Source organism: Phocoena phocoena, chromosome 10, assembly GCF_963924675.1.
Source record: "Phocoena phocoena chromosome 10, mPhoPho1.1, whole genome shotgun sequence".
NCBI lineage: Eukaryota > Metazoa > Chordata > Mammalia > Artiodactyla > Phocoenidae > Phocoena > Phocoena phocoena.
In genome coordinates, this window is record NC_089228.1 from 9,178,680 (window position 1) to 9,206,138 (window position 27,459).

General features: G+C 40.4%; 1 protein-coding gene across 3 annotated transcripts in view; it reads right to left on the bottom strand.

Annotated features, from left to right (window-relative positions):
• GRM7 (glutamate metabotropic receptor 7) overlaps positions 1-27,459 on the bottom strand; it is an 843,150-nt gene that overhangs the window by 302,027 nt on the left and 513,664 nt on the right. For all 3 annotated transcript variants that reach the window (XM_065884514.1, XM_065884513.1, XM_065884515.1), the window contains exon 5: positions 25,345-25,485. In XM_065884514.1, the coding sequence (XP_065740586.1) occupies positions 25,345-25,485 (141 nt within the window). The remainder of the gene's footprint in view (positions 1-25,344; positions 25,486-27,459) is intronic.

A 27,459-nucleotide genomic window follows, 5' to 3' on the forward strand; every position in this document is an offset into this window, starting at 1 on the left:
AAATTCTCTACCAGAGTAGTACAAAAGTCCATGAGGCCACAGGGTTAATGCCTGAATGATGGTCAAATTATATTATTTATTTTAAGAAGGGGTTGAAGCCAAGATGGTGAAGTAGGAAGACCCTGAGCTCACTTCCTCCCATTAGCACATTAAAATTATAACTATTTACAGAGCAACTATCAATAAGAACAATCTGAGGGCTAGAAGAAAAGATTTTCCACAACTAAAGATATAAAGAAGGAATCAAGGGACTTCCCTGGTGGCGCAGTAGTTAAGAATCCATCTGCCAATGCAGGGGACACGGGTTCGAGCCCTGGTCCGGGGAAGATCCCACATGCTGTGGAGCAACTAAGCCCGTGTGCCACAACTACTGAGCCTGCACTCTAGAGCCCGTGAGCCACAACTACTGAGCCCGCGCACCACAACTACTGAAGGCCGCGTACCTAGAGCCCGTGCTCCACAACAAGAGAAGCCACCGCAATGAGAAGCCTGCGCACCGCGACGAAGAGTAGCCCCTGCTCGCTGCAGCTAGAGAAAGCCTGCGTACAGCAATGAAGACCCAACACAGACAAAAAGATATATTAATTAATTAATTAAATTTAAAAAAAAAAGAAGGAATCACAATGAGACAGGTAGTAGGGGTGGAGACATGGTATAGTCAAGACCCACACCCATCTGTAGGAGGCCAACGAATGGGAGGATAATCGTAATTGCAGAAATTTTCCACAAGAAGTAATGGGTCTGAAACCCACATTGAGCTCCCCAGCCCGGGGTCCTGCACCAGGAGGACAAGCCCCCGGAACACATGGCTTTGAAGGTCAGTGGGGCTTGTGTATGGGAGAGCCAGAGGACTACAGGAAACAAGAGACTCTGCTCTTAAGGGGGATGCACAGAATCTCACACACTCCAGGACTTGGCACAGAGGCAGTAATCTGAAGGAAGCCTGGGTCAGAACCACTTACTAATTCTGGAGAGCCACCTGGAGAGGCAGGAGGTAAATTGGACTCCCACAGGGAAACAGATGCTAGCAGGAGCCATTCTGGGGAGATCCTTCTCCCATGAGGGCACTGATGCTGCAAGTGCCATTTTGGAATCCTACCGTCTAGGCTATTCGTGCTGGAGGCTTACTCGTCCACCAGCTGGTAGGTACCAGTCCCAGGAGTCACCAGGCCAAGCAGCCAGCAGTGTGGGGACTTGGTCCCACCAACCAGTGGGCCAATAGCAGTCCCAGGAGCCCGGACCTCACTGCTAGCCACCCTGGGACACAGGCCACCAACGGCCTGAACCAGCCCTGGGACTCCCCAGGCCACACAGTCATTTGCACTGGGACCCAGTCTCATCCACCAGCAGGTCAGCAGCCTCCACACGAAGCAGTTCCTGGCAGCCAGCAAGGTCAGGGCCAGCCCTGCCTACCAGCATACCAATGGTAGTCAGCCCTGACACAACAGAAGGGCCCACCCAGCCTACACAGGGGGGCACCCTTAGAGCTCTGGTGACTATAGGGGAATGTGCTACTGGGTCCCACAGAACATCTCCTACACGAGGCAACCTAGCTTTACACCTAAAGGATCTAGGAAAAACAACAAACAAAACCTAAAGTTAGTAGAAGGAAAGAAATAATAAAGGTTAGAGCAGAAAGAAAGGAAATACATATTTAAAAAACCAATGAGACTAAGAGCTGGATTTTTTAAAAGGTCAAATTGATAAACCTTTGACCATACTCATTAGGAAAAAGAGAGGCAGGGCCCAAATAAATAAAATTAGAAATGAAAGAGAAAAGTGACACCACAGAAATACACAGATCATAAGCAATTGCTAAGAACAATTATATGCCAATAAAAGCAACAGCCTAGAAGAAATGGATAAATTCCTAGAAATATACAATCTCCCAGGGCTGAATCCAGAAGAAATAGAAAATATGAAGAGACCAATTACCAGCAATGAAAATGAATCAACAATTTAAAAAAAACCTCCCAAAAAACAAATGTCCAGGAGCGGACTTCACAGTTGAGTTCTACCAAACATTTAAAGAAGCTTTAACACCTAATCTTCTCAAACTTTTCCAAAACATTGAAGAAGAAGAAATGCTTCTGAACTCATTCTATGAGGCAAGTATCACCCTGATGCCAAAACCAGACAAAGACATCACACAGAAAAAAGAAATTTACAGACCAATATCATTGATGAACAGAGATGCAAAACTCCTTAACAAAATGTTAGCAAACCGAATTCAACAGTGCATTACAAGGATCATAAACCATGCGCAAGTGGGATTTATCCCAGTGATGCACAGATGGTTCAATATCCACAGGTCAATCAATGTCATACACCACATTAAGAAATTGAAGAATAAAAATCATCTGATCATCTCAATAGATGCGGAAAAGGCTTTAAACAAAATTCATCATCTATTTATGATAAAAATTCTTTCAACAAAGTGGGTATAGAGGTAACATACCTCAACATAAGGCCAATTTATGATAAACCCACAGCTAACATCATGCTCAATGGTGAAAAGCTGAAAGCATTTCCTATAATATCAGCAAAAAGACATGGATGCTTACTCTCACCTCTTTTGTTAACACAGAATTAGAAATCCTAACCACAGCAATCAGATTAAAAATAATAATAGTGATAATAATAGAAAGAAGTAAAAGGAATTCAAAGTGGAAGGGAATAAGTAAAACTGTCACACTTTGCAGATGACATGATACATAGAAAATCCTAAAGATGCCGCCAAAAGCTATTAGAACTAATTAATAAATTCAGTAAAATTGCAGGATACAAAATTAGTATAAAGAAATGTGTTATGCTTCTATACACTAACAATGAGCTATGACAAAGAAAAATTAAGAAAACAATCCCATTTACAGTTGCATCAAATAGAATAAAACACCTAGGAATAAATCTAACCAGGGAGGCAAATGACCTGTACTAGGAAATCTATGACACTGATGAAAGAAACTGAAGATGACACAAACAAACGGAAAGGTGTACCATGCTAATGGAATGGAAAAAACAATACTGTGAAAGTGATCATACTATCCAAGGCAATCTACATAACCAGTGCAATTTCCATCAAAATGGCAATAGCATTTTTCATAGAACTAGAAGAAATAATTCTAAAATTTGTATCAAAACACAAAAGACCCCAAATAGCCAAAGCTGTCTTGAAGAAGAAAAACACAGCTGGAGGTATCACACACTCTGATTTCAAACTATACTGCAAAGCTACAGTACTTAAAACAGTATGGTACTGGCACAAAAACATACACATAGATCAGTGGAACAAAAGAGAGAGCCCACAAATAAACCCATGCTTATATAGGCAATTAATCTACAACAAAGAAGGCAAGATTATACAATGCAAGAAAAATAAACTTCTCTATAAATGATGCTGAGAAAACGGGACAGCTACGTGCAAAAGAATGAAACTGGACTACTCTCTTACACCATATACAAAACTAAACTCAAAATAGGTTAATCTCTTGAATGTAAGATCTGAAACCAGAAAACTCATAGGATAAAACATTGGCAATATGCTAACTCTTCCACATTGGTTTTAGCAACATTTTTTGGATATACCTCTTCAGGCACATGAAACAAAAACAAAAATAAAGAAATGAGGCTACATCAAACTCTAAACCTGTTCTGCACAGTGAATGAAGGTATTTTAAAAAAAGGCCGCCTACTGAATGGAAGAAGATATTTGCAAATAATATATCTGATAAGGGGTTAATATTCAAAATAAAGAGCTCATACAACTCAACATCAAAAACAGACAAACAACCTGATTAAAAAATGGGCAGAGGACCTGAATAGACACTCTTCCATAAAGACATACAGATGGCCAACAGACTCATGAAAATATGCTCAACCTCACTAATCGTAAGAGAAATGCAAATCACAAGCACAATGAGGTATCACCTTATACCTATCAGATGGTTATCAAAAGACAACAAATGATAAGTATTGACAAGGATGTACAGAAAAGGGCATCCTAGTATACTGTTGGGTGGGAATGTAAATTGGCACAGCTACACTGCAGTCTTTTTTTTTTTTTTTTTTTTTTTTACAATAGCCAAGATATGGAAGCAACCTAAGTGTCCATCAACAGATAAATGAATAAAGAAGATGTGATACATACACATACACACACAAAGACAACACACCCAATGGAATATTACTTAGCCATGAACATGAGTGAAATCTTGTAGATGGACCTACAAGGTATTATACTAAGTGAAGTAAATCAGATAGAGCAAGATGAATACCATATGATATCACTTATATGTGGAATCTAAAAAACAACTGAACAAACAACTAAACAGAAACAGACTCAGATACAGATCCCAAACGCGTGGTTGCCAGAGGTGAGAGGGGTGGGGGGACGGCTGAAATAGGTGAGGGAGGTTAAGAGGTACAAACTTCCAATTACAAAATAAATGGGCATTAGGGGTGAAATCTACAACCTGAGGAATATAGTCAAGAACACTGTGGTAACTTTATATGGTGACAGATAGTAACTAGACTTCTCATGGTGATCATTTTGCAACGTACACACAACTCATTATGCACCTGGGACTAACGTAGTGCTGTAGGTCAACTATAATTCAATTTCTACATACATGTATATGATTCATTTTGAATTATCATATAAACTGCAGCCATTAAATGATACTTTGCAAGACCACAGCAACCCAAGTTCCAAATGTAGTTGACACTTTGCCACTTCATACATCTTGTAAGGAGTCACTTAGAACATAAGGTCTCTTCGGTGGTTTCTAAATGAGCTAGAGGAAGCAGTTTATAAGTTGTTTAAACCGTATTCTCCTAAGGTCATAAACTTTTTATAGGAAAAAGTTATGTGCAGTTTTTGTTTTCAGTGTGATGTTAATCCTTTCATGCCAGGCGGGGACACTTCCATGAGTCACTGGTTCGAATCCCAATGCTGCTAGACACTAGCCAAGTGACTTTGGGAAAGCCACTCATCAGACTGCTATGAACTTTGCTTTTATCTTTCCATTCGGGCGACTATAAATATTATCAGCTCTGCCAACTCTGCTGAGTTGTAGGGATGATCAAATGACACAGGGCACATTAAAACAATTGAAAGACTCTAAAGTACATCTCATAAAAAAGATAAATCAGTACCCAAACACATGGAAAAAAATATTTCACCTTGCAAGTTTTCTAAGAAGTGCAAATCAGAAGAGAGGTAACATTTTAGTAGTTTTGCCAGTGGCTGAATAAATTAGTACAGTCCTTTCAGAAAACAGTTTGACAATACATTTCAATTCTCCGGAAAAAAAATTTCTACTCTGAATCTGTAATGATAAAAATAGGTAATGTGTATTTTACTATTGCTTCTCTAACGCTCCCTATATGTCAGGCATTGTACTAAGTGCTATACTTGGACAGGTGGCCTTGAGCGATGAGGGGACTAGGGATGCCAACCCTTCACACAGTTGAAAATCCGCATGTAATTTATAGTCGGCCCTCTGCATCCGTGGTTCCTTGTCGTCCTGGATTCAACCAGCTATGCATCATATAGTAGCCGAGTGTTTACTACCGAAAAAAATCTCCGTATAAGTGGATCCACGTAGTTCAAACACATGTTGTGCGAGGGTCAACTGTGTAAGCTTACTTAGCGCTTCTCCTCAAAACACAAAACTGTCTTTGGTTATTATCATCATCTACGTTTTACACATTAGGAAAGAGGGCACAGAGCTGCAAGCTCATTTGTGCTCGGCTTCATAGCTAGCATGGGGCAGGAGGCACAGTTAAATTTCAGGTGATTTGGTTTCAAAGTCCTCACTCTTTACTCCTCCATTTAATAACTTCTGGAAGTTCATCCTCAGAAAGTAACCCAAAATAAGGAAAGAACAAGAGGTCTTAAGAGGTCTTCTGCATGTGTTTTGTATATACTTGCCAATTTTGGAAGTGATGTAGGTAAAGATTCAGCAAGTGATAGCAAATAAAATCTTTCGACTACTACATATTACTTAAAATAACCAAGAAGACTAACAAGTACGGTACTTATGATCCACAAAATTAAAAAAAAAATTAAAAGATATCTCAATTTCTTATTATCACCATGTTAGGGTTATAAGATTGACAGAATTTTTGGTTCTGCCCATGGTAGCATTCTAAGGGTCCTCAAGAACTATAAAAGTGGTATGCAGAGGTCTCTTTCTTATGAATGGCAAGACCAGGGTCAGGAATCCCAGTGACATCATCCCAAATTCTTTCTTTCCATGAGTGCTAATGAATAGGACAGAGCCAATGAGATAGAATTCACTATTTTAATAAAAGTTTACACACTCTGGTGTCAAAATCAGAAGAAAGTTAGACACAGGTGAACAATCAGATACGCTGTCCCCAGAGAAGGGAAGTGAGGTTTTAGAGGAGCACATGCTCTTAGTTGATTACATTGCAAACTTTCTCCATCAGAGGACTGAAACCCCTTTCAAGGACAATGGCTTTTCCTTTGGCCATGTCCTTCCCTCACTTATGGGTAGGAAAGCAACTCAATGATTTAAAGATAGACAGATATACACTCCCTCCGTTGGCCAAATCAATAGAAGACAAACCTACAGCCCAGAGCTCCTTCCAGACACCCAAGCTTAGAGCAGACATCCAAAAAAAAACAAAAAACAACAACAGAAGCCTGTGGTCACACATGTCACTTTTCTTTTCTTAGGTGCCACAGCAGTGGCTGGTGCTGTATCCTGAATGTTGTGGCATTACACCATATTTGCTATGAGGTGTCTACCCAGGAAGGCAGCTTAGAATGGAAGAAACAAAGAGTGACAAAAGCCTTTTGAGGTGGCCAGATGTGGGTATGAATTCTTTCTGACTGAGTGACCATGAGCACGAGGTGGGATTGAGCTCCCTAAATCCTGGCTGCCACTTCCTGCTTGGGCAACGTGTACCTTCCCCTGCTTCCATTTTCTCATTTATAAAACAGTGAAAAAAAACCCCAGCTATTTCAGAGGGTGTTGTAAGGATTAAAAGAGTTAAGATTTGTTTCCTCTTCCTCAACTAAAAACTGAGGATAAGGAAAAGGCAGTCTCTTCAGCAAGCGGTGTTGGAAAAGCTGGACAGCCACATGTAAATCAATGAAGTTAGAACATATCCTCACCATACACAAAAATAAACTCAAAATAGCTTAAGGACTTAAATATAGACATGGCACCATAAAACTCCTAGAAGAGAACATAGGCAAAACAAAATTTCTGTCTCTGACAGAAATCGTACCACTGTTTTCTTAGGTCAGTCTCCCAAAGCAATAGAAATAAAGGCACAAATAAACAAATGGGACCTAATCAAACTTACAAGCTTCTGTACAGCAAAGGAAACCATCAACAAAATGAAAAGACAACCTGCATACCGGGAGAAAATATTTGCAAATGATGCAACCGACAAGGGCTTAATTTCCAAAATATACGAACAGCTCATACAACTCAATAACAAAAAAACGACCCAATCGTAAAATGGGCAGAAGACCTACATAGACATTTTCTCAACGAAGACATACAGATGGCCAACAGGCACATGAAAAGATGCTCATCCTCGCTAATCATTAGAGAAATGCAAATCACAACTACAATGAGGTATCACCTCACACCAGTCAGAACGGCCATTAAAAAAGTCTACAAACAACAAATGCTGGAGAGGGTGTGGAGAAAAGGGAACCCTCTTGCACTGTTGGTGGGAATGTAAATTGATACAGCCGCTATGGAGAAGAGTATGGAGGTTCCTCAAAAAACTAAAAATAGAGTTGCCACAAGAGCCAGCCATCCCACTCCTGGGCCTATACCCAGACAAAACTCCATTCGAAAAGATACAAGCACCTTTATGTTCATAGCAACACTATTTACAATAGCCAGGACGTGCAAACAACCTAAATGTTCATCGACAGATGAATGGATAAAGAAGATGTGGTGTGTGTGTATGTGTACGTATATTTGCTGTACAGCAGAAATGAACACAATGCTGTAAAAGCAACTATACTTCAATAAAATTTTAACAAATAACATAAAATCGATAACCAACAAGGACCCACTGTAGAGCACAAGGAACTGCACTCAATATTTTGTAATAACCTATAAGGGAAAAGAATATAGGTATTGAGGCTCATTATCATTTATGTCAAGTGCTTAATCTGGTAGCTAGCACATGGCAAGCATTCAATAAATATTAATTATTATAATTACTTTTCAAAAGACTCTCAGAATGAAAACCTTAAGCGTAAAACTTGCAAAAAGCTAAAGTTTTTGTTCGTTTAGATGTGTATTGGTCGACTTTTTTGCAGGATGAGAGACAGTCATTTAAGTAAGTACCTAATAAGCACTGACTATTTTATAATTTTTATTACTAAGGTTTTGGCCTTGGATCTAATTTCTTCCTCATAGCATGCAAAATGCAGCAATTCTTCAGTTATGAGAATAACAATAATCAACAGAGGGAAGGATATGGTCAAAGCTGGGAGGCTGATGCATTCCTTAGTCCTCTGTTCCTGTGATATTTTTAAAAGGCAGGGAGGGCTTATATATTACAGTTTATTGGATTTGGGGGGTTTCACATTTTTACTTAAAATGGAGAACTTGTCAACTCAGATAAATGCAGATCTTGCTATTTTCTTTCAGGGTCTTGTAGATGCCAACCTAATGGACTTATGAAACATTTAACACGCGCATTGCAATAAATCCTACGAAACCCCTGATTCAATCCATTTGCCCAGGCTGATTGTCCAAACGAGAGATTCCGCTTCGGTGCTCGTGAAGGGCAGCAAGCTGGGCTCCCCAGGAAAACACAGGCACGTACTACCTGCCCCACCTCTCCCAACTTGATCAACTGCATTGATATATTTTGTGCAGATTTTTGTTTTATGCGTGGCAAGTAAAATTAGTTCCTCAACAACTACTTCTGAAACTTCTACTCTATGTCTGACCCGAGCTGGGACTGGGGCTACATAAAAAGGCATAAACAAAAAAGTGAATGCCTGGTTTCACTGAGCTTGCAGCTGAGTACAGATGGAACACCATGTACAAAGGCCCTGTGATAGCAAGAATCCAGGTGTCTTTACAAAACTAAAGGCAAGTCAGAGCTGCAGCAGAATGAGACGGGGCCCTGCCACAGGGGCCCCTAGAGACCGTGCTGAGAGCTTGCCTTCTTAGGAACAATGTACGGACACTGAGATGCCTTAAATATTGGGGGTAGCAGGATTAGTCTTGCAAAAATTGCTAAAAATAGCACCAATTTAGGTTTTGAGCCGTTCTTCAAATTCAACAGCACTTCTGCAATCTCAAAACTTGTTCAAGGAAAGAGAAAATTTGTTGACATACAGTCCACGCCGGAGGCATGATTTATGTAGGCATGTTAACAGCCAGGCCGACAGATACTTGAAGTCCAATAACTATTTGTCCTAATGATTTTTGTACACTTGTATCCACAGAAGAATTGCTTTGGATTAGCTCTTGGCATAGTTTTCATTTGATTTGTCCATGGTTTCTTCAAAATTTAATTCTAAAATGTAGCCATTTGTTACAGACTTGCCAGAAACTTGCTTGTGACAGTTGCATTTTTCTCAAATGAAAAAAGCAATAGCATCTTGTAATTCAACATTTCCCTTCCATGGCAAATTGTCCAATTGTACCAGAGCATCAGACCACTTTGGTAGCTCAGTTTATAACTGCTACCCTGATATTGGTATGCTCTCCCTTAAAGGTATTATTTTGTACTTCATCCGGTTTCGCAGGATTTCAATCTCCACCATCTGTTTTGATAAGGCTGCAGGACTGTTTGCCCCGCCCTAAAAGGGCGGGAAGTCCCATGGGAAGGAGATACATTCCAAGAGAATCTTATAGTCCTGGCTGCAATTCCCTGTTGTAAAATTATGCTGCCTCTGAGACAGGGAATGTGATTCTGTGTCTTTTTTCTTGGTACAAGCTACTAACTTTTCATCAATATAACAAAGTTTGAAAAATACTGCCCTATTCTGAGCTCAGGAGAGGAGAGAAGAAACAAGGTCAACTCACTTCTCCACTGCAGCTGTTCCTAAGTGAGGACCTGAGGGATCAATCCAGGATCATGATCAAAGATGTTCTACAAAAGAGCCCTTATGGGGCTGGGTGTCAGCAAGTAAGGAGACTGCTGTAGGAACAAAAACATAAAGTGACCCGCAAATGAGGGTGTGCCTACTCATGTTCCAAGAGTCTAGGAAGGGAGCTGGGCATCAGATGAGAAAGAGCACAGAGAGAAATCATCCGCATTTATCACGTGATTGACCCCTCTGAGCCACATCTTCCTCATCTGTATAATGGGTATAATAACCCCTTGCAGACAGTCAGGGCCGTGGTGATGATTTCTATCTTTTCCTGGAACAATTTTTGACTGTTGTTTTCTACTTTAGCCTCCTATTTGCTTTTTCCACAGCACTAACCATAACTTGGAATTATTTTATTCATCTACTTTTGGTTTTCCGCCTTCCTCCTGGGCTGGAATAGAAGCTCCCTGAAAGCAGAGCCCGTATCTTCCTCCCAGCTCAGTTGCTAGCCCCGTGCAGGTGCTCGACACACATCTGTGAGATGAACAAATGAGGAGGGAGAGAATGCGTGAAAAAACAAATGCGTGCTGTTAGTTATTGGGATTATTTTTCTCGTTAGCCAATACGCTCTCAGATACTTCACGGAATTGCTCCGAAGTTTGGTTTTGTTTTAATCTGTAAAAGGAGGAGGATGCGTGTCATGTTTATTCACCAGGCTGATAGGGGCATCACACTGGATGATATAAACACATAAAAGGATACTGATCCGTGTACAGCACTTTATAAGGCCAAGGATGTTTAAGGCAAAGGAAGAACACAGCTGAGTATGAAAATAAAAAAGGATAGGCAATTTGAGTCATGGGGGAGATGCTCTTTTTAAACAAAGCCAAAGGTAACTTCAGTCACCACAAACATCCATCACAACGACGGCGTGTAAACCCACTGCACACAAACTATTACCACTGGGCACCGTTCTATTGAATCCTTGCGAGCCATCCCATGTAGTAGGGACTACTGTTATCCCCATTTTACAGATGAGCAAATAAGGGGCTGAGAATGTTTCAGTGACTTGCCCATGGTGACAGAGTAAGGGAAAGAGCTGGGATTCACACCTGGGCAATTGGACTCTTCAAGTCTTAACCATTTTTCAAGAGCTAGTTAGCGTGGCTTCATCAGGCAGCTTGAACACGTGCTTCTACATAATAGAGCTATGAGCACCCAGGAAGGCAAACACATACTATTAGATGATGAGGAAATGGGAAGTCTTCCCGTGTGGTCACCACATACCTGATCTAGTGTGACTGGCAAAACTAAGACGAAGTGAGAAGTCTCTCTCGAAAGTGTTATCTGGGTTTCTGTACCTGGTAGATATTTATCTTGTGAGCATATTTTTATCCTCTAGAAAGGTGAATGTGGCCGCATATACTGTAAAAGCCTAAAATGGTTTTGGTATCCATATTTCTCTTTGGAAGAAGTAAAAGGGGGGGGAAAAAAGAAACACCTGTATTACTAGAAGTGCTTCCTAAGGAAAGCTATATTCCAATCCAACTCGCTTGAGGGTACTTGATTAAGTCATGCAACAGCCCTTTCTTACACCTACTAAAATGCCTGTAAACAGCCCATTTATAATACGTATATTGCTTAGAAGAGGCACTTTGCTTACAAGGACTGTTGCTGAGAAGAGGTTGAAGCATTAATTCCCCTCATTCGGGAATTCCTTCTCATCAAGTGCATAGCCTGACAGACTTTACGAAATACGGCAAGGCCATAACTCCAATTTTTAAAGCCACTGCCTACTGGAGCTAATGAGGAAGAAATGACACACAGCTCAGATAATTATGCCTTCTAACACTTATGGAAATGCTTTTTGCCTGGATGCCCCTGGGCTTTCAGCTTGGTGTTCCACAATTGGGCTTGATTCTGCATAGAATCCAAGCCAGCTCCTGTCCATGCCGTGCTGGCTGTACGGCAAGAGGAACCTGAGGAAACATGGCCTGAGCTAAAATGGGGCGCTGCTGAAGACCCCCCTTTACGCTCTGGAGGGTTGGTGGCAGAAAGAAAAATGCGTTTCCTGCAGGGTCCACCGATAAATATCTATTTGAGAAGGCTGACGGTAGCCAGCCTCTACCTTACACGTCTGGTCAAGATTTGAGAAAATGAGCTTTACGAATTTACTGCTACGCTTGCAATATTTCATAAACCTGGCCTGTCATCCACGACTCATGCTTTGGTTGTATGGACACAGTGGTGTATGGCAATATTCTTATATATTCATATATTACTGGAAGCCACAAAGCTCTTACTCTTTGCTTTTAAGAAGTTTGTAAGAGAACACTAAAAAAGTAAAATAAAATTAAAAGATGGACTTGAGTTTTAAATCCAGTATCATGTGGTCAATACGAGGCTCTGAGCTTCAGAATTGGAGTCCTGGACGATTCAAGACATACGGCGCATGCCGTACGCAAAAGAATCAGAAGCATATGGTTAGATCTAAGTTGGTCTCCTCCCTCAACCTGTAATAAAGACAGTTAAGAATGGAAGATGAAAAGAAAGAGACTTACAGGGGAAGCCTGTAAGTTGCATGCGGGTGTGTGCCCCTGGAAAGGGTCCTGGGCTCCAACACCTCCCCCGGCACAGTCTCAGGAGGGCTGTAGAAGCCATCACAATCAGAGCTGAGCCTGGAGAAGCCCTGAGGCCAGGATCAAAAGTCCATGCTGTGCTCACCTCCACATCTCCACTCCTAAGGGACGGTATCGCATTCCTGGAGAAGGATTCCCAGACAGGAAGAAGGCATGGATAGATGCCAAAGGCCCAGAGTAAAGAGACCTCACAAACAACTCCAGGTCCCCGGCCTTGACAAAGTCCTCTGTAAATGAGGTTCAACCACACTGACTGGGTGGAATGGACAACTCTACAAAGATTGCTTAAACTTCTAAAAATCACTGAAATGGAGGGGCAAAACAAAGTTACAGGAAACAATAACAAGTCATATTTTTTTGCACTACTGGTTTGGTGGCCCGAGAGCTGTACTTACTATAACGTAACCATAGGAGAGGCTGCAGTGTCAGCGCTCTCAGAAGCGAGGCTGGTCACATCTTGCTTATCTTCTGTCAAATTTATCAAGTGTTATAATTGACACATTTAGCCCATTGAAAACAGGCTATCTTTTTGTTCTTAAATTCCTTTAGAAAGATAACTTTACTGGTCTTAAAATAATCAAAGAAGATAAAATTTCATATCTAAGTGAATTAAAAGTAAAGCCAGAGAAATAACATAGCATTTAATATGACTTAATGTTCCACTAAAGCCTTTTTTCATCTATTACGTATAGGAATCCAAAGTCATACCCATAATCATCTTCCACGGACATGGGACTTTTATTCTGAAAAGTATTTAAAAGAAGTTTTCCAAGAACAAGGAAGACTTCAGATGTGAATTCAGACGATTCTAATTTGGGGAATACTATATTAATTAGCATTTCACCTAGCTAAATTCTACTAGTAAATTCACCCAAAGAGCTGCTATAAAATGCTGTACTACGTCCACAAAGCCTTTCTGAGATGATTCTGAGACATTTAATACTTATTTAATGTTCATTTTAAAAATGAATGATTTAACCTAAAAAAAATCTAATAATTTGGCTTATATTTCCAGTTCCCACCCAGATAGAAGCCAGTCATTGCAGAGGCAGGTAGTGGAAGACTTAAGGATGATGGTAGGAAGAGAAACACCAAGCAAGATGTTGATGTCCAGAGATAAGGCCGAGAATCAAACATTTAACAAAGAACCATATTAACGCACAATCCATAACGGATGCTCCAGGCAGATTAAATCATAATTAATCTTCGCTGAACCTCGGTTTAACAAAGCACAGAGGTGTAAAAATGCATTTTACCTTGCTTCTCATCAAAATGGCTTCAAAAAGTCTTAGAGCAACAAAGGGTGAGACATTATTTGTCTATAACATTTTGTTGTGGATTCCTTAATCATGCTGAATAAATTAGGTCTCACAATACAACGTCTATTTAACAATTAAAGGTCAATTCAGAATAGAATAATAAAATGACAGGGAAAACTAATTAGTAGAGTCAAATTTTTCCACACATATATTCTCAGAGAACTTGACTCACTTAAGTCTAATTCCTTTGTCCTGATAGTTTAAAAATTATACAGGCTCAACTGGGCCTGGGTCCCAGGTGAGGATAAAAGACTTTAGAAATACATGCTTTATTCACTAACAGCATTTATTAACAGGATTTTGCCACCCCCAAGAGAGTGACCTTTACTTAAACTATTAGCTTTGACAAGTGAGGTGAAAAGAAAAACACAGCTTAAGGATACTGACCTCTCAGAACGTGGACATTCACCAGACTATACGCTTTGGCCCTTGCTATCTTTCCACAGTAAATATTCGTTGATTAGGGACTCAAAACAAAATCATATTTGTTTACTGTGTGAGTTGAAAGCACTAGCAATGGAATACGTCTTTTTACAAAAAAAAAAAAAAACCCACAAAACAAGAAATATGTCACCAATTTATTCTTCCTCTGTCATCTCAAAAGGAAAACAAATCTCTGAAAGTCAAGTTGTCCCTTCATGGAATAGTGGATTTCTAAATGCTGAGTTATCTGTTTTCAGCAAAGAGATAATTCCGCAGAATCAGTATTCAGAGTGGCATTTGACAGGACCGTAATGTTAGTTAGACAACTGTCTGTATGAGCCGTAAGATGTGACAGAGCGATAATTTTTACGGACGGCCATAGGCAAGCACATACAGATTCGGCAAGCACATTCAGATTCTCGAAACCTTCTGAGTTCAAGGAATGGGTCTGGGAGCAAAGACCTTGGGGATGCTACTAACCACATAGGGATATAGCACATCAGGGATAAAACTGTACAAAAGTTGGGACATGAGGTACTCAGCAAGTCCGAGCTCCTATAACGCTTGGGCACGCTCTACCTTATGGTGCTGAAATTCCATAAGCTTGGACCCTCATTCCATTCATAGCATAAAGCTGAAAAACGCTTGCCTACAAACTTTCCGACACCTTAGTATACTGCTATGCAATGCGTGCCCCAGTGAAAATCTCTGGTATGTATTTACGTGCTTATTCAAATCCCTGGCTTTATTTTCCTCCTAGAATTTGGTATACGTCCTGATTTTCCATAGGACTGACATAAGGCAATAGGATCTTCATGAAACACCACCCTGCTCTGTAACTGCTCTCAGCCCGGAAGAGCAGATAATTGCCATTACTGAGCTATTACTGTGTCCTAGTATTATTTTAGATCCTTTTTTTTTTTTTTAACATCTTTATTGGAGTATAATTGCTTTACAATGATGTGTTAGTTTCTGCTGTATAAAAATGTGAATCAGCTATACATATACATATATCCCCATATCCCCTCCCTCTTGCGTCTCCCTCCCACCCTCCCTATCCCACCCCTCTAGGTGGTCACAAAGCACTGAGCTGACCTCCCTGTGCTGTGCGGCTGCTTCCCACTAGCTATCTGTTTTACATTTGGTAGTGTATATATGTCCATGCCACTCTCTCACTTCATCTCACCTTACCCTTGCCCCTCCCCGTGTCCTCAAGCGCATTCTCTACATATGCGTCTTTATTCCTGTCCTGCCCCTAGGTTCTTCAGAACCAATTTTTTTTTTTTTTAGATTCCATATATATTTGTTAGCATACTGTATTTGTTTTTCTCTTTCTGACTTACTTCACTCTGTGTGACAGACTCTAGGTTCATCCACCTCACTACAAATAACTCAATTTCGCTTCCTTTTATGGCTGAGTAATATTCCATTTGTATATACGTGCCACATCTTCTTTACCCATTCAGCTGTCGATGGACACTTAGGCTGCTTCCATGTCCTGGCTATTGTAAATAGAGCGGCAATGAACATTGGGGTACACGACTCTTTTTGAATTATGGTTTTCTCAGGGTATATGCCCAGTAGTGGGATTGCTTTTTTAAGGAACCTCCATACTGTTCTCCATAGTGGCTGTATCAATTTACATTCCCACCAACAGTGCAAGAGGGTTCCCTTTCTGTACACCCACCCCAGCATTTATTTCTTGTAGATGTTTTGATGATGGCCATTCTGACCAGTGTGAGGTGATATCTCATTGCGGTTTTGATCTGCATTTCTCTAATGATTAGTGATGTTGAGCATCCTTTCATGTGTTTGTTGGCAATCTGTGTATCTTCTTTGGAGAAATGTCTATTTAGGTCTTCTAGTCAGTTTTGGATTGGGTTTGTTTTTTTGATATTGAGCTGCATGAGCTGCTTATAAATTTTGGAGATTAATCCTTTGTCAGTTGCTTCATTTGCAAATTTTTTCTCCCATTCTTAGGGTTGCCTTTTGGTCTTGTTTATGGTTTCCTTTGCTGTGTAAAAGCTTTTAAGTTTCATTAGGTCCCATTTGTTCATTTTTGTTTTTATTTCTGTTTCTCTAGGAGGTGGGTCAAAAAGGATCTTGCTATGATTTATGTCACAGAGTGTTCTGCCTATGTTTTCCTCTAAGAATTTGATAGTGTCTGGCCTTACATTTAGGTCTTTAATCCATTTTGAGCTTATTTTTGTGTATGGTGTTAGGGAGTGTTCTAATTTCATTCTTTTAAATGCAGCTGTCCAGTTTTCCCAGCACCACTTATTGAAGAGGTTATCTTTTCTCCATTGTATATTCTTGCCTCCTTTATCAAAGATAAGGTGACCATATGTGCGTGGGTTTCTCTCTGGGCTTTCTATCCTGTTCCATTGATCTATATTTGTGTTTTTGTGCCAGTACCATCCCGTCTTGCTTACTGTAGCTTTGTAGTATAGTCTGAAGTCAGGGAGCCTGATTCCGCCAGCTCCGTTTTTCTTTCTCAAGGTTGCTTTGGCTAGTCGAGGTCTTTTGTATTTCCATACAAATTGTGCAATTTTTGGTTCTAGTTCTGTGAAAAATGGCATTGGTAGTTTGATAGGGATTGCACTGAATCTGTAGATTACTTTGGGTAGTATAGTCATTTTCACAATGTTGATTCTTCCATTCCAAGAACATGGTATATCTCTCCATCTGTTTGTATCATCTTTAATTTCTTTCATCAGTGTCTTACAGTTTTCTGCATACAGGTCTTTTGTCTCCTTAGGTAGGTTTATTCCTAGGTATTTTATTCTTTTTGCTGCAATGGTAAACGGGAGTGTTTCCTTAATTTCTCTTTCAGATTTTTCACCATTAGTGTATATGAATGCAAGAGATTTCTGTGCATTAGTTTTGTATCCTGCTACTTTACCACATTCATTGTTTAGCTCTAGTAGTTTTCTGGTAGCATCTTTAAGATTTTCTACGTATAGTATCATGTCATCTGCAAACAGTGACAGTTTTACTTCTTCTTTTCTGATTTGGATTCCTTTTATTTCTTTTTCGTCTCAGATTGCTGGGGCAAAAACTTCCAGGATTATGTTGAATATTAGTGGTGAGAGTGGGCAACCTTGTCTTCTTCCTGATCTTAGTGGAAATAGTTTCAGTTTTTCACCATTGAGAACAATGTTGTCTGTGGCTTTGTCATATATGGCCTTTACTATGTTGTAGTAAGTTCCCTCTATGCCTACTTTCTGGAGGGTTTTTATCATAAATGGGTGTTGAATTTTGTCAAAAGCTTTTTCTGCATCTATTGAGATGATCATATAGTTTTTCTCCTTCAATTTGTTAATATGGTGTATCATATTGACTGATTTGCATATATTGAATTCTTGCATTCCTGGGGTAAAACCCACGTGATCATGGTGTATGACCCTTTTAATGTGCTACTGGAACCTGTTTGCTAGTAGTTTGTTGAGGATTTTTACATCTGTGTTCATCAGTGATATTGGCCTGTAGTTTTCTTTTTCTGTGACATCTTTGCCTGGTTTTGGTATCAGGGTGATGGTGGGCTCATAGAATGAGTTTGGGAGCGTTCCTCCCTCTGCTATATTTTGGAAGAGTTTGAGAAGGATAGGTGTTAGCTCTTCTCTAAATGTTTGATAGAATTCGCCTGTGAAGCCATCTGGTCCTGGGCTTTGGTTTGTTGGAAGATTTTTAATCACAGTCTCAATCTCAGTGCTTGTGATTGGTCTGTTTATATTTTCTATTTCTTCCTGGTTCAGTCTCGCAAGGTTGTGCTTTTCTAAGAATTGCCCATTTCTGCCAGGTTGCTCATTTTATTGGCATATAGTTGCTTGTAGTAATCTCTCATGATCCTTTGTATTTCTGCAGTGTCAGTTGTTACTTCTCTTTCGTTTCTAATTCTATTGAGTTGAGTCTTCTCCCTCTTTTTTCTTGATGAGTCTGGCTAATGGTTTATCAGCTTTGTTTATCTTCTGAAAGAACCAGCTTTTAGTTTTATTGATCTTTGCTATTGTTTCCTTCATTTCTTTTTCATTTATTTCTGATCTGATCTTTATGATTTCTTTCCTTCTGCTAACTGCAGATTTTTTGTTCTTCTTTTTCTAATTGCTTTAGGTGTAAGTTTACGTTGTTTATTTGAGATGTTTCTTGTTTCTTGAGGTAGTATTGTATTGCTATACACTTCCCTCTTAGAACTGCTTTTGCTGCATCCCATAGGTTGTGGGTCATGATGATTTCATTGTCATTTGTTTCTAGGTATTTTGTGATTTCCTCTTTGATTTCTTCAGTGATCTCTTGGCTATTTAGTATCATACTGTTTAGCCTCCGTGTGTTTTTATTTTTTTACAGATTTTCCCCCTGTAATTGATATCCATTCTCATAGTGTTGTGGTCGGAAAAGATACTTGATACAATTTTAATTTTCTTACATTTACCAAGGCTTGATTTGTGACCCAAGATATGATCTATCCTGGAGAATGTTCCATGAGCATTTGAGAGGAAAGTGTATTCTGTTGTTTTTCGATGGAATGTCCTTTAAATATCAATTAAGTCCATGTTACTTAATGTGTCATTTAAAGCTTGTGTTTCCTTGCTTATTTTCATTTTGTTGATCTGTCCATTGGTGAAAGTGGGGTGTTAAAGTCCCCTACTACGATTGTGTTACTGTCAATTTCCCCTTTTATGGCTGTTAACATTTGCCTTATGTATTGAGGTGCTCCTATGCTGGGTGCATAAATATTTACAATTGTAATTTCTTCTTGGATTGATCCCTTGATCTTTATGTAGGGTCCTTTTTTGTCTCTTGTAATAGTCTTTATTTTAAAGTCTATTTTGTCTGACAGAGAATTGCTACTCCAGCTTCCTTTTGATTTCCATTTGCATGGAATATCTTTTTCCATCCCCTCACTTTCAGTCTGTATGTGTCCCTAGGTCTGAAGTGGGTCTCTTGTAGACAGCATATATACAGGTCTTGTTTTGGTATCCATTCAGCCAGTCTGTCTGGCTGAATTTAATCCATTTACATTTTAGGTAATTATCAATATGTATGTTCCTATTACCATTTTCTTAATTGTTTTGGGTTTGTTATTGTACGCCTTTTCCTTCTCTTCTGTTTCCTGCCTAGAGAAGTTCTTTTAGTATTTTTTGAAAATTTGGTTTGGTGGTGCTAAATTCTCTTAGCTTCTGCTTGTCTGTAAAGGTTTTAATTTCTCTGTCGAATCTGAATGAGATCCTTGCTGGGTAGAGTAATCTTGGTTGTAGGTTTTTCCCTTTCATCACTTTAAATATGTCCTGCCACTGCCTTTTGGCTTACAGAGTTTCTGCTGAAAGATCAGCTGTTAACCTTATGGGGATTCCCTTGTATGTTATTTGTTGGTTTTCCCTTGCTGCTTTCAGTATTTTTTCTTTGTATTTAATATCTGACAGTTTGATTAATATGTTTCTTGGTGTGTTTCTCCTTGGATTTATCCTGCATGGGACTCTCTGTGCTTCCTGGAATTGGTTAACTATTTCCTTTCCCATATTAGGGAAGTTTTCAACTATAATCTCTTCCAATATTTTCTTAGACCCTTTCTTTTTCTCTTCTTCTTCTGGGACCCCTATCATTCGAAGGTTGGTGCATTTAATGTTGGCCCAGAGGTCTCTGAGACCGTCCTCAATTCTTTTCATGCTTTTTTCTTTATTCTGCTCTGTGGTAGTTATTTCCACTATTTTATCTTCCAGGTCACCTATCCGTTTCTCTGCCTCCGTTATTCTGCTATTGATTCCTTGTAGAGAATTTTAAATTTCATTTATTGTGCTGTTCATCATTGTTTGTTTGCTCCCTAGTTCGTCTAAGTCCTTGTTAAACGTTTCTTGTATTTTCGCCACTCGACTTCCAAGATTTTGGATCATCTTTACTATCATTACTCTGAATTCTTTTTCAGGTGGACTGCCTATTTTCATTTGCTTGGTCTGGTGGGTTTTTACCTTGCTCCTTCATCTGCTGAGTATTTCTCTGTCTTCTCATTTTGCTTAACTTACTGTGCTTGGGGTCTCCTTTTCGCAGGCTGCACGTTCGTAGCTCCCGTTGTTTTTGCTGTCTGACCGCAGCAGCTAAGGTTGGTTCAGTGGGCTGTGTAGGCTTCTTGGTCGAGGAGACTGGTACCTCCTTTCTGGTGGATGAGTCTGGATCTTGTGTTTCTGGTGGGCAGGACCGCGTCTGGTGGTGTGTTTTGGGGCATCTGTGACCTTATTATGTTTTTAGGCAGCCTCTCTGCTAATGGGTGGGGTTGTGTTCCTGTCTTACTAGTTGTCTGGCATGGGGTGTCCAGTACTGTAGTTTGCTGTTTGTTGAGTGGAACTGGGTCTTAGCGTTAAGAAAGAGATCTCTGGGAGAGCTTTTGCCATTTGCTATTACTTGGAGCTGAGAGGTGTCCCGTGGACCAATGTCCTGAACTCGGCTCTCCCACCTCAGAGGCTCAGGCCTGACACCTGGCTGGAGCAACACTGCCCTGTCAGCCACAGAGCTGCTAGTCTCCTGCAGAGAGAGTAGGGGTGGCGGCTGTGGCTTATGGTGGGGACAAGGACACTGGCAGCAGAAGTTCTGGGAAGTACTCCTGGGCATGAGCCCTCCCAGAGTCCGCCCTTAGCCCCCACCAAAGAGCTTCTAGATCCTCTTCTTGAGTGCTCTCATTTAATTCCCACAACTACTTTGGATGCAATTAAACTTTTATTATTCCCATTTCAAAGATGAGGAAAGGCTTTGAGAGATTAAATACTGTCTCTCACAGGGGTATTCAGAGATAGCCCTGGAACACAATGCTAGTCCTCTTTCATGCCAAAACCTCTGGTTTCGCACACACTTTGGCAGAGTATTTTCCTGACACCAAGATGGCCTCAATCTCTTTTGCAGAGACATAACTTCACCTATTTATTTTCCTTCTTCTCTTGACCTTGGTAACTCCACAAAAACATATTTTTCCCAAAGAGATCGTATGCTAAACTAGTCCCTGTGTCAGCAATCTACTGGCAAGTGTTAAGGGTGAACACACTTACCCAGTGGGGTGGGGAGGGTGGGGGAGCATAAATTCAACCTGAAAGAAAAATCACGTCTGATTTTTCTTCCCATGAGCAACAAATAATCTATGATGAGCTGTCTAAAAATGCTTACTTTAATGTGTGTGTAGTTACCACTATCTCCATGAGAAAACGTAGCTCTACCATGAAGTAGCATGAATGGCATTAGTACCTTTCAGATAGAGTTTGTGTTTTCTGTGAAAACTTACACCACCAATAAACTTGCTCGACTACGTGACTCCTTGGAGGATGGCAGCCAAGATAACCCATGAGCAGGATGGGTCCCTGGCGAGTCTTAATTTATATCAATGACAACTGAGATAAACCACCAGGGAAAGTAGGATGAAGAATGTGTAGCTCTCAAGGTTGAGAGACCTTGGAATTGGGTATCAAGGAAAGTTGGGATGTTCTTAAAATACTGAAGTATGTGGTAGCTTTCCTTGTTTGAAGGAGATTTTAAATGCATATGGATAATTCATAGGAATAAGGATTCCATGGTTGTTCAGGTAAGAATCCATGCACATGTAGCCCAATGTTAAATTATAAAGCATATGCAGTTTATTTCATGTTTAATAATAATTTTTGTTCGACAATTATTCTTCCTTTCATGACTTTTTTTTTTTTTTTTTACCATCTTGGGTTTTTAGAACTCACTGTTTTCCCCTGACGCCAGGAATGTGCTCTCTCCAAATAGTTATGGGTCCCGCGACTCATGTTCAAAACTTGTCTGACCGGATGATTGATTCAATGATCTTGATCTCGAATCCTGAATGATCCAAGACTACTTGGAGCTAATACATAGTAAGTAGCTCATGACAGCTGAAGAGGCTATATATCCCAGAAAAAAAATGCCTGCATTTTAGCTTGTGTCCAAATCCTAGGAATGAATATTTTAAGACTTTCTTGTTCTTTAGCAGAGACCAGTCACAGAGAGAGATCTGTGAAGTGGGCTGTTTTCTGCAGCCCTGAGATCAAAGCATCTACTAACTGCACTCCGAGACGCTAGACTCCACGATCGGCAATGCCAGACTACTTAGCCTCTACCTCCTCATCTGGTTGCTTCTTTCCAATGTGCCCATTCTTTTAGTGTTTCAAAATCTGGGTACCAAGCTTTCCCTTACATCACCCACATCCTTAAGCCTATCAATGGCTTTCTTCTCTCATCCACTCTCCTCTTTCATTAAAACAACTTCTCACTGCAAGTATTCTCATTAATACAGTTTAATATGTCATTTCTCTCCATTTTTTCTTTCCCTGTGGCCTAGCAAATCTTACTATGTCTTTTCTCCCACTTTTGCACTTCCAAGTTGAGGTATACCTAAATGTCAAGATTTTTCAAATAGTGTTCTGGGAATACTTCCAAAGCAAATACAAGTTTAGTTGAATTTGGAAAAGAGAAAGTACGAGAAAGAATAACAAACACAGACCATCCACGTTCTTATATCCATTAACAGGAAGAACAAAAGACACAATGATAGTAGTAATATCGACGTCCACTCAGTATGGCACCTCTTATCACAAGGGAAGTGGTAAGTAAGGAAAGGGAGAGGGGCCTCAGCTAATTTACCGGGTGTGATCATAGGTTTCTCACATGGAGGAAGCATGATATGAAAACATCAACACTTCTGTTTCCATTTTTTGAAGGTAGTGGTTTGGATAACGAGCTTATATGTTTTTATAAACCCAAATTCTTGATAATCAGCATTAAAATGTGACTACAGGTAAAACAGCCTGGGTAGAGTATATACGGAGACTGGAGATGAGCCTTAGACAGAACGATCCTAACGGCCGTCAGACAATTCATTCCACCTTTCAGACTCTACAAAACATCAAATGTCAGAAAGAGCCAAAAAACTGTCACCAATCACTGAGGTACTTGTAGTACGTTTGCATGTCCCCGTCATATAGACAAATTACCCAGATGTCAAGCTAATTTTTCAATTTCTACTTGAAAGCTTGGTGTCACCTATAGGTCTAGTCAACACTGACTGAATCTTCCCCCAACGCTGTAAGGATCCTATTATTGAAAACACTGTTGCTATACACTACGGGCTAGAGAATGTGGTTAATCTGATATTCCAGTTAGCTGAGTTAGGCATCCAACCGTGCATCATACGGATTTTGTACCATTATTGTTACTCATGTCTCTGTTTATAGCTTATCTCTCCTTTTTCACAAAAAGAAAACTCCTCGAGGAAAAGGCCTAAACTTCAGCATCCTTGCCCCATTCGTGCTGTTTTAGTACCATGTTCTATACTCATTATTCTTCATTAACAGATGTTTACTGAATGGGGGAATCTACAGTACCTGAATGGCCAATATTCGAAGGCCCACAGTGCAAAGAAAAACTACACATGAGTGTATACAATACGAACGTCTCTTTCTTGATCATACTAAAGACATTTTAGGGTTTGTCGTACCTCAAGGGCATCATTACAAATGTTGAAGGCTACTGAAGTATAAAATTGGGGGATGCTAATTAATAGAGGGCTAGGTGATGGTAGAACACATCACACCCTCGTGTAAGACCTCCCACAACTTCCAGTATCCACAGGATAAAGGCCAAAATCCACATACATCCCAGCACGGCTTATTCCTTGTATCTCTACACCTGCAGCCTCGGCTCACACATTTATCCTATTCACTGTACTGCATGCTTTTCTGCTTTTCACATCCTAAGAGGCACCATCGTTTTCCTGCTTCGAGCCCTGTGCCGTGCTCTTCCTGCACCAGAAATTCTCCAATCTGGTCTTCCCCTTCCCCAACCAGCCAACGTCTACTCACCTTTTGAGAGAGCTTCCGCCTTTAATATGAGTAAAATTCCTTGATTACACGCCGTCGCCTCACTCAGAACATTTACTGCAATTTATAATTATGTATTCATAGCAAGGTCGCTGGAATAAGGTCGATTTTTTCTCACTACACAGCGTGAGTGTGAAAAGCAGCGTGAAAGCAGTGGCATCACCTGGTTTGCTCACCACCAGATCAGCGGTAGCCAGCACCATGCTTAGCAGAAAGGAGTCGCTCAATATATATTTGTGAACCAATCAGTGAATAAACATGTGATGTCACCTTCTGATTACTGCATAAATATATGTGTGTATACACACACAAACACCTACACCCACACAGGGGTGGCCAAAAAGTTCGTTCGGGTTCTTCCACAAGATGTTACAGAAAAGCCAGAAAGAACTTTTTGACCAACCCACTATATATACGCATATCATATATATATCTCTATACACATATACATATATATAGACACACACATACATACATGGCAAACACGCTCGTGTTTTTTATGTGGAATATTTCTGCGAGGTTACAAACGAGGCTTAGAGAGCATCTTAAAGCATATTTTAAATAGCAGGTGACATTAATTTGGACATTATGAAAATCCATTGGAATTCTCACTACTCTAACCCCAAGTACTTTCTTTCCTTAATCAAATATATTGTTTTCACATTTTTGGTCATTTCTCTGCTGACAGTTAAATCTGATGCTGGTATGGAATTTGTGAGAGACTTTTGTCTATGTGAAAATGACTTCATGCTCCTGGCTACAACATGGACTAATATTTACCACAGACAGCATTCAAGGCAACATGACCTCTTCTGAACTCAAAGCATCAAAGAAAATGTCAATTACTGCTAGATGGACAGGCAGAAAAGAATCCACTCTTGTCTGTACTGCTCTTGCCGCTCAAGTCTTACGTTCCTGTTCCACTTTCTGAGCAATCTAGTAAAATTCAATTTACTTTTTCAATTCGTCTGCAGGCAAGCTTCCTTCTGTCAGCTCTGCAGACATCACAATGCTGGCCACGCAGAGTAACAGGAGAAGGACAATGAGAATGAAATTACCTGTGCACTTGCGATCTGTGTCTTCTTTCTTTGACCCACTAATTGTCAACTTGCAGTTGAAGTTTTCCTCCCAGTATTCGGCAAACCATACGTTTCTTCTGTTGTTTTCAAGCGTGCGGGATGTAAAATAGGCATCAAACCCTAAACAGAGTTAAATGGAAAGGTTACTGCTTGCGGGGCACTGCCGGGACATTTGGAAATAAAAATACCAATGATGGTTTTTCTTCGTTTTAGTGGACCGGACGCTTGCTCTTTTGTGTCAATCAAAAAAAAAAAAAAAAAAAAAGTGAGGAAACAAATACTAATGCTAACTCCTATGGCTAAATCCCTAGTTCAATCTGTCAGGCAGATGTGTGGCCTACAAATGACCTTTCACAATGAACTCTGCATTAGAGACCTTAGCAGTGACACAGTGATCACAACATCCCTCGTATCTCTAGGGAGTAGACTAGGTCTTTATCATCACCAAGATAATAAGTGATCATTTCAGTGCTTACTGTGGACCAGACTCTCTGCTTTACGTAGATTCTTTCATTCATCTCAACAGCCTATGTGGTAGTTGCTATCATTTCCATTTTGCCAATGAAAAAAGAGAGTCTTAGAAGACAGAATAAAGTGCCCGAGGTCGACCGCTACGCCATATTCTGCATCCCTACGCATGTGAGTTACTGACCTGTGATTACCATTCTAAGAACCCTCTTGCATTTGGTAAGGACCCATTATGGAACTGACTTTCCAGGCAAAATGGAAGTTTTTGAAGAGGCCATAGGCAAACTGACCCCAACGTAAGTGTAATGCTTTTTCTAAAGAGTGTTAGATGAGCAGACTCGAGAGAACAAGTGCCCAGGAAATCTCTAGCTACCTCTTTAGGATGGTGCAGCTTTAAATGGGCCAGTGGTCCTGTGAGAATCAGATTGGATTCAGTATCACAAGGGCTGGCCTTGAATCCCAGCTCCACTCATCTCACTAAGTCGGAGAAACACGAGCAAGTACCTGCCGGAACTTTCTTATCTTCCTTCCATTTACCTGTAAGATGATACCACCTGTTTTCCTTATGGCATCTTGTTTGTGGCAGTGGGAAGACTTTGGAAACTCATGGAGTTTAAGGTCAAGAACCATAGGAGAAGATGGACTTACGTTCACATTACGTAAATTATTCAGTTACTCTTATCTAAGGCCACAAGAGAAAATCAGCTCTCAACTCTAAACTTCACAAGCGGGGCACGTCAGTTTAATTTTATTCACTACTACATCCATGGCTCAACATACAGTAGCCCTACCGTAAGTGGAAAACTTGAAGTAAGTAAATGAGACAAAGAAAAAAGAAAAAAGAAACCTATACAGGAGATTATATTTTAGAGAAGATAAAAAGAATAGTCTATACATCTTTTAGTTATTTTCTAGGGTGTTGTGAGAACACGATTCTTGACCCGGTATCCAGGAAACCGTCCTTTCATACGCACTGCCTTCGCTGACTTGAGAGTAATCGAGCTGCAGCGTCTGGCTCACCCTGATACCAACACTGATCGATCCACCTGTCTGGCTGGAAGTCCCATCCCACCTCACTGCCCTCCCATAACCCGGCCTCCAGATGACTGTTCAGTAAAAGAACCATCACTCGATAAAGGGGAATCTTTGGGGGAAAGACAGAGTCCCCCAGGGTTTCCAGGAACACTACACGTATGCGCTTGGTCACGTACATACACCCACACACTCACAATGGTAACTAGTTAACTTTCACTTTTCTCTCCAGCTATCCCCCTGCCAAACCCCCGCAAGGGGAAAAAAAAAAAAAAAAAAGGCAACAGTGGTAGACTGTGACACTGATGGCCCCTGATGGACCATGCTTCCTGGGCTTCACGCCCTTGTGTGGTCCCCTCTTACACAGCCTGCCTCTTTGTTCATGAGACATCGGCAGATGCAATGCAAGCGGAGGCTGGAAAACCCTTTACACACTGTGCCTTGTCCTTGAGAGACTCCCCTTGGAATCCAGCTACCATGCTCTAACACGAGTGGCTGGGGTACGTGACATCATGTGGAAAGAGAAGAGCCCAGCCAGACCCCAGCCCTCTCAGTAGAGCCTCTGTGGACTTTGCAGCTGTCCAGCTGACTGCA